Consider the following 8,475-nt stretch of genomic DNA (forward strand, 5'->3'; position numbering starts at 1 on the left):
ATGCTCCTCTGACCATTGACGGAGCGTCTGTGGAGAGAGTGAGCAGCACCAAGTTCTTGGGTGTGCACATCACAGAGGATCTCTCCTGGACGTACAACACCACAGCACTGGCCAAGAAATCACAGCAGCGTCTCTTCTTTCTCCGCAAACTAAGAAGAGCAGGAGCACCAGCCCCCATCATGTACACTTTCTACAGAGGCACCATCGAGAGCATCCTGTCGAGCTGCATCACTGTGTGGTTTGGAGCCTGCAATGCGTCCTGTCATAGAACCCTCCAACGCATAGTGAGAGCTGCAGAGAGGATCATTGGTGTCTCTCTCCCCTCCCTCCAGGACATTTACAGCACCCGTCTCACTAAAAAAGCCCTTTGCATAGCGGCTGATCCCACGCACCCAATGCAAAGCTTCTTCAAGCTGCTGCCGTCGGGGAGGAGACTGCGGAGTCTCCAGGCCAGGACCAGCAGGCTGAAAGACAGCTTCATCCATCAGGCTGTCAGGAAGCTTAACTCCCTCCCGATTCTGCCCCCTCTCCCCTCTCTCCTCCACGGTCTCACTGAACTCTGTCACACACACACAACCACACACACTCTCTGACTCACTCACTGGCCTGCACCAGTTACCAGTCACTTTGTGGAGCATTGGACTGCCATTACCTCATAAGACTTTGTTGTTACACTTTCTCTTACCATACATTACCAAATCTCCATTTGCACTATTTGCCATTTGCACTACTCTGCCTGGTTTACACTCAATGTCACTTACCCATTATATTGTATATTATATAGCTTTCTTGTTATATGTAAAATTGTATTTATTTAAATTTTTACTTTTTAATTATTTTACTTGCATTTTTTAATCACTTTTATATTTAAATATATTTAAATGTTCATTTGCTATTTATCTAGGGAGTGAAGAGTAACGCAATTTCTATTCTCCGTATGTCCTGTACATGTGGCAGAATCGACAAATAAAGTTGACTTTGACTTTGACTTTGATATAAATCCTTATATCAGCTTTAGCACTAGTGCCATATGTTTATGTGCAAAAGGGGGAAACCAGCTTTTATTTTTCTGGATGAACGATATACAGAAATTCTGCTTACTTTGGATGCTGTACTGCACATACTGTAAAAAAGAAACCCGACTCTAACGGTTATTTACTTTGCTGTAGTCCAGTCTCTTGCTTAGCTTTACAATATTCTGAAAGTCATAAACTCTTATTTGACATTGGGAGTTTCTGATAAACAGTCTTTATTTCATCCAAGAATCTGTACTTCTTTGGGGCACTTAACATTCTCTAAATATTGTTAACCAAGCAATCATGTGGTATGAACAAATATTGACACTGTGCACATAATAAATCGTAACACTTTTCTCATTGAACCAAGAACACGCTGGCACGTTCCTTTGAAGTCAGTTTCAGTCAAAGATTTGCGGCACTTGAAAATGCGTTGTGCTGCGTGCATTAAAAATAGTTCATGCTTGACTTGTGATGATTAGTGATGACTTTTTTTCCCAACAGTTTTCCATTGTAATTGAACATTGAAGTACATTTTCAGCACTAGAGAAATGAGTCGTACTGCAGTAAAGCGCCTGTATTTCTTTATTTTATTTCATTTTTTTACTGAGTTGGTGTTACAGCTTGTAAAAGTTACAACTACAACTCAGGGTTTGTTTTGTGACCTGAATAAAACACATTTTTGATTGGACTGGTGTTATGTTCTCAATCCAGATATGTATACACTCACCTGTTTAACAGTGTATGGCTCCCTCTACTGGTATTTTTTCCCCTCTAAGAAAGATCAAAAACTCCTTGAGGTTCATGTCATTATGTATTAAGTTCTTGCTGGTTACCTATTCCTTAATAGTTGTTAGTTAATACGGTTTCAGTGTTCCCGATTGACACTCATCTATCACATATTGTTGCTTCCTGCATTTCAGTGAGTTGCTGGAGTCTTTGGACATGTGTGAAAATGATCCTGTGGCTATCGCTCAGTGTTTTGTAAATAAGGTAAGCACAACAATCTTGCACTAATTAAAGCGATATCAGCTCCCCAAGCAATGCACATAAGTAATATTTACGACTGGTCTGTGTTTCACCAGAGCGAATACTTTGAAATCTACACCCAGTATTGCACCAACTATCCCAAGTGAGTAACTAAGACGAGATGTTCTTCTCATATATTAAATTTTTTTTATTTTCCTGTTTTGGTGTGGAATGCTTTAAGGGAATCTCATTTGAACTAAAAGGTTAAGTAAATAAGTATCTGTTGCCTCATAAAGCGTGGTGTTTGCTATCATGTAACCACATGAATCTGTGGATGTTTAAACTGCAGCTTGGCTTGTTGGCAAAAACGCTCACGAAGCAGTAATTCTAGTTTTTGATATAACAAGCTTTAATGGTATTGATGGATGTCGCTCTTTGCCGTCCAACAGCTCAGTGGCAGCACTGACCGACTGCATGAGGAGTAAAACTTTGGCCAAGTTTTTCAGGGATCGACAGGCCGCTCTGAAGCGCTCCCTTCCTTTGGGCTCTTACCTCCTAAAGCCAGTTCAGAGGATACTGAAATATCACCTGCTGCTTCAGGTACAGAATCTCCTCAAGCGTCATTTTGGTTGACTAAAATGTTTCTTCAGTAAATTGTCTGATTTATGATTAAATAATTAAAAAAACAAAAAACAAACTGTAAACAAATGTTTCTTGACCTCTTTCTTCAATTTTATATTACTTATTAATCTAGGTACAAAAAATGTTTAGGTATGAATGTACTGTAACTTGACCAAACCTCAACAGAAATTTATTTCTTTTTAATATTTTTGATCACTGCTAAAGGAAATTGCAAAGCACTTTGACCCAGACGAGGAGGGCTACGAGGTCATTCAGGAGGCCATAGACACCATGACAGGGGTTGCTTGGTACATCAACGATATGAAGAGGAAGCACGAACACGCTGTCAGAGTGCAGGTCAGATGAGATTCCTTTAAAATACTTGTGAAGAGTTTATGTCATTGCCATGTGGAATAAACGGTACAGGTTCAGTGAAGGTGCTTTTAAAATGTAATGATTCTGTAACTCTTCTTATTCGTTTATCAATTCATTTCATATATTTGCTTTTCTCAACAAGGCTGCCTCCTGTGACTTCCATCTCTTGCATGAGCGATTTTTTTTTTTTTTTTTTTTTTTTTTTTTTGAGCGCCAGTGTTCAAAGTATCTCCCACGGCACATCCTTCTGATTTCAACTTGAATACTTTTCTCATGTTGTTTTTAATTTAAAGTGACAATAGCTTTTAATGATTTCCTTGGTTTAAGGTATGAGAAATAATGGATCCTTTGGACACAGAATCCTAGTTCATATTCACTGTACCTATCCTGGCGTGGTTTTCTGACAAGATTGTTTTATTTTATTACAAGACATCAAGGTTGCCTCCACCTTAATTAGATTAGAAAATGCATGGCTATTTTTCTCACCACAGGGATTTTCAAAAATGCCTTCTACTGTAGGGGTGGGTTTTTATAATCGATTCATCGATTAAAATCGATTCTGGCTTGGATAACGTAAAATCGATTCATTAAAATCCTGAATCGATTTTTTAATATAAATTTATTTTGCCCAAAATGCCAGAATCTCAGGTGACATCTCACAAAATTTCAAGAACCACCAAACAGTTAAAACAGTAAATGAGAGCAGGAACATGGATTCTGCACAAAGACTTAAACACACAGCGCGACCCGCGGATCAGAATCAGTGAGATGTCGCTTTTCTCACAGTCGGGGCTGAAAGCCGACAGCTCGCTGATTCTGATCTGTCGGCGGGTCGGCGCTTTGTGTTCACGCCCTTTTTGCGCTGATTCTAAAGCTGTTAGTTTGATCTCTCTCCAAACAATATTGACCGAACCAGCAGCAAAAGAAGATCCAAACGCTTCACATAAACATCGTCATGAATTCACTCTGACTTTTACTGTTTTGCTTCCACCGCGATGCACAGCTCTCTCTCTGTACTTCAAGAACAGTTTCGCTTTCTTCATTATTCGCTTGCTTGTTACACAAGTCTACTGTTGCTTACAGGCTGTCAGCCGCTGTTTTTTTCCCTTTTACATTCTTCCGAAAAGAAAACCTCATTTCTGCTGTTCAATACTGAACAAATTTAAACTTTTTAAAATTATTCAAAATGCAAAACGCTTAATCGTGTCTCTAATAAAACCGCTGTAACGTCAGAGGTAATGTTCATTAATTAATGGTTTTCTTTCGTTTTTGATGTACTGCAGAATATTTTTATAAAATTCCAGGCCAGGAAAACCTTCATGTTTTTCTGTGTTTTATCCTCAGCTACTTTGACACAAAGGCCTCTGCTGTGATGCTCACACCTGTGATAAAGTCTTGCGTGTGTCAGCTTCCTTTTTATTGATACAAAAATATGTAAATGTACTGATCTGAATTATAATATTTCTGACTGTCAAAATTTCCCAGATTTAAATCGAATCGAATTAAATCGAATCGATTCGGGGCCTTGTGAATCGGAATTGAATCGATTCTAGAAATCAGTGACGATACCCAGCCCTATTCTACTGTGAGAACAGTTCAGTAAGATAAGAGGAGTACTAAGTCTGTAAGAGGAACTTTGACAGTTCACTGTCATCTTGCTTTTTGTTTTAAATCTGTTCGCAGACAGTCCACCAAGAGGCATTTGAATAATCAGGTGCAGCTCAGTGCTTGCACAGTTTTAGGAGGCTAACTCAGAAGACCACCTATCAGTCATTTAGATATATACATACATACATACACACACATATACACTTAAAGGGTGTGTACTAACATGTTGATCTTCAGGAGATCCAGTCTCTTCTGATCAACTGGAAGGGGCCTGACCTGACCACCTACGGAGAGCTTGTGCTAGAGGGCACCTTTCATGTGCTAAGGGCGAAGAACACCCGCACTCTCTTCCTCTTTGAAAAGATGCTCCTTATTACCAAAAAAAGAGGAGAACACTATGTCTACAAGATCCATATCTTGGTACGTTTTTGTTATATTATTTGAACAAAGTTAAACACTTTGAAAATGGGGGGGGAAAGGTGAGTTTTGTCTGGTGGAGTTGAAAATAACCAATTTATCTGCTGCAATATTTAATATGAGCACTCCTGTTTGTAACAAAATATATATGCCTGGAAATGAGCATAACTCATGTCCACTTTAATTAGATTTTTTTAATTAGAAAGCAAATTAAGAGATAATGAAGTACACTTGGTGTAGCCCTTCTCTTCATTACTGCATTCTGTGGTTCCAGTGCTCCACCCTAATGCTACTTGACAGTGCCAAGGATCCCCTGCTCTTCAGTGTTATCCACTTCAAGCGTCCCAAGCAGCCTCACACAGTGCAGGTAAATGAAAATAGAATCATTATATAGATGGAGAGAAAGAGATGCATGGATGGATTGTATCTGGTGCATCTTTATTAATGTAAATGACTAAAGCAAGTGCTTGTTGATCCAGGCCAAGACTGTAGAAGAGAAGCGTCTCTGGGCCCATCACATCAAGAGGCTCATACTTGAAAATCACAGCACCATCGTTCCACAAAGGGTAAACAACATCATCCCTCACACTGATTTTTTTTTTTCCTTTTCCTTATGAAGAGGCAGCTTTTCCTGAAACATGCTGCCTTCTTTTTACAGGCAAAAGAAGCCATTCTGGATAATTCAAACTGTAAGTGTTACAATTAAAGTAACCAATATGGACAGGGTGTGTTTTCAGTAGTTTAATATACAAAAAAGACATCTGTGTGGAGAAGATTGTTGTAGTAATCGGAGTATAATAGCATATCCTTCTGCTGCTCAGATCTGGGGAAGTACCAGTATAGCCCTGAGAAGCTGAAGAAGGTGGAGTCCTGCCAGCCTGATGACTTCCATCTCGAAGGAAGAAATGGGAGAAGGAGATCAGGTATAAGAACCGATTTTAAATCTGAATACAAAACCTTTGGTCTTTGTGTAGTTTTTGTGATCATTAAACCACCAGCTAGACTCTTAGTAAGCTCTCCCATTTTTAATCCTCTTTTTAGAGCCAGCCAAACAAATCAGAAGAAGCACAAAAGGTTGGTGTGTGTGTGTGTGTGTGTGTGTGTGTGTGTGTGTGTGTGTGTGTGTGTGTGTGTGTGTTTTAAATTGCTGGATGCTGAGTAAGATTTGGGTGCAAAAGGTGCAGATTCATTACCAGTGTTGAGAGTTTCATCCATATTCTGCCTCTTCATTGGTCCAGCAGCCCCACGGCCCCCTACCATGATTATTTTGTGTCTCCATTGCACTTCTGCTTTGTTCTCTTTCAAAGACACCTGGAAAACACATCAAAGACGCACATTCACTCCCACCCCCACTCCACCTCACTATAATCCATTTAATTATATGCCACATTGGTCAGAGGCTTTGTTACACACAGACTCTTTTCAGTAGTCAGATTCGGCCCAGCCCTTAGATCTGTGCATCTTCACAGATTCTGACTGACCATTTCCAAAGAGAAATTCTCCCTATTCTTGTTCTCCTTTGCTCCCAGACCTGATCTGTTTTTGAACCAGTGTAATGAAAAAGCAATTTTCATGTCAACCTTCTCATCAGGGTGAGGGAGGAGGTCATCACGTACTGGTTAATTGCATCATGTCCGGCTTTACAGTCTGAGAACAAGATGCTGCTTATCAGTATTTATCTAATCACAGGGCCTCCCTTAAGTCCGGGCCAGTCTAACAGCTACCTCACTCAGTTCCCATTTGTGAAGACAGAAATTGTCCTGATTATACAAGATGTACGTGGTATTCAGGTCATTTTGGCTCATAATGTTGGACTGGCATATACTTTTTTCATTGTCGTTAACATTCTCATTTGTTCATCTCTCGGCTCCTCTGTGGTTTTGTTCTCCACGCAGCTGTTTTGAAGGTGAGTGTCTGAAATCCAAATGCAGTCATTTAATAAGCCTTTTCTGTCTGTTGTAGCAAAGTGGTTTATTTAGGTCACTGGGCTGTGGTGAGATGTGGTTTAATCTGTTTTTGAGTCAGCAGTTCAAACTTTGTTCTAACTGAAAAAGAAAATCAAATAAAAATGAGATTTCTAATCTTCACAAAACGTACTTAACCTAGATTTGAAAAACATAAATAAATCACATCTCACCTAAAGCTAAAGCTGCTTTATGGTAATTTCATCCCATTTACAGCTTTGCAATCACAGCATTGCTCTAGCACTGGCCTTGCAATAACAAACCACATGTCCATGCCTTCACGCTACAGCACGCAGACAGTGAGGGGGCACTGCTGGGGGCTAGATGCTCCCTTCAGCCGGCCACTAGTGTCAGTACGCTGACCTCCAGTCTAGGGGAACCCCAGGCTGAGCGCCCGTGTGTGGAGGATCTAATGCTGAGAAGAGACTCTCTGGAGGAGCTAAGTCCTACTGACAGGGACCCGAAACAGGGCTATTTACCCAGTGAGGGGGGGCTGGAGCCAGAGAAGGCTGTGGAGGAGCAGGATGTGGAAGATGGGGAGAGCTACAAGGAAGATGTACTGATGGGAGACGACCAGGTAGCCGACTTTGCCAGCTCAGTGCTCGCAGCCATCTCCTGCTGGCACTATAGAGCCAGGTCTTTGCTTTCTACTCACTTCACAACGGTGAGGGTTTCAGCCACCCACGGGTTTCCCATTTCCTGCTCCATTCCACCAGCTTACCAATATTCACTGCCACTCATTCTCCCACGCTGGCTCTCATCCCTATCACTTTTTTTTCCTTCCTTCATAAATGGAACTAACACCTGCTACCAATTGCACTGTCCACACTGAATGCATTGGGTTAAATTTTTGCTATCAAAGAACATCAACTGAAATCCTGTCAGTCGGATCATAAAGAACAATTTGAGGACTTGGGTGAAACTTAAGTCATACCTTGTGCATGTCTTTGCCTGTGTGTGTTTTGTTTTTTTGCTTTAGACTTTTGTGTCCTCTCACTGTGCATGCACTCCTGTTTTATCATTTCCTCCTCTTGCTACAAGGTGCTGGATTTCATGATGAATGTTAAAGCGAATGATGTTGAGATCATGCTTACATTTGCATTTGAACCACTGAGTCAGTGTGCTCTGTTTAAATGTTGTTTGACTTCAGAGGTTAATGTAGCCATCTGATTAAACGAACATTATACGAGCAAGCGCTTTGCCCTTTGATAATCATATTTTCTAATCATATTTCCCCTTTGAACTTTCATAATTAGAAAGCCTTTGTTAAAGTTAATTGTTGTAGCAACATTGTTCCCAAATGTGACAGTGCACATCATTTCAATAGGAATAAGGGCTTCATTCATTTCATTTTTAAAAAAAGCAAAAGACAAGATTGATTCCATGTTTTGCCTTTTCAGGATGATCAGAACGAAGATATTGCTGAGCTGAAAACTCTGACAAGAGAGGAGGTGGAAAAACATGAGGCTGATGCTCTGAAAGAAACTTGCAGCTTGCAGGTAATT

General features: G+C 40.4%; 1 protein-coding gene across 1 annotated transcript in view; it reads left to right on the forward strand.

The window, feature by feature from the left end:
• The window catches only part of LOC309695410 (pleckstrin homology domain-containing family G member 3-like), a 33,703-nt gene that overhangs the window by 21,100 nt on the left and 4,128 nt on the right, over nucleotides 1-8,475 (forward strand). The window contains exons 5-16 of the mRNA XM_082516040.1: nucleotides 1,940-2,009; nucleotides 2,102-2,148; nucleotides 2,435-2,585; nucleotides 2,832-2,963; nucleotides 4,827-5,009; nucleotides 5,281-5,373; nucleotides 5,486-5,572; nucleotides 5,665-5,695; nucleotides 5,828-5,929; nucleotides 6,048-6,094; nucleotides 7,260-7,634; nucleotides 8,371-8,469. Coding sequence (XP_082372166.1) covers nucleotides 1,940-2,009; nucleotides 2,102-2,148; nucleotides 2,435-2,585; nucleotides 2,832-2,963; nucleotides 4,827-5,009; nucleotides 5,281-5,373; nucleotides 5,486-5,572; nucleotides 5,665-5,695; nucleotides 5,828-5,929; nucleotides 6,048-6,094; nucleotides 7,260-7,634; nucleotides 8,371-8,469 — 1,417 coding nt within the window. The remainder of the gene's footprint in view (nucleotides 1-1,939; nucleotides 2,010-2,101; nucleotides 2,149-2,434; nucleotides 2,586-2,831; nucleotides 2,964-4,826; nucleotides 5,010-5,280; nucleotides 5,374-5,485; nucleotides 5,573-5,664; nucleotides 5,696-5,827; nucleotides 5,930-6,047; nucleotides 6,095-7,259; nucleotides 7,635-8,370; nucleotides 8,470-8,475) is intronic.

This window comes from Aulonocara stuartgranti (assembly GCF_965226115.1).
Source record: "Aulonocara stuartgranti genome assembly, chromosome: 19".
NCBI classification, from domain to species: Eukaryota; Metazoa; Chordata; class Actinopteri; order Cichliformes; family Cichlidae; genus Aulonocara; species Aulonocara stuartgranti.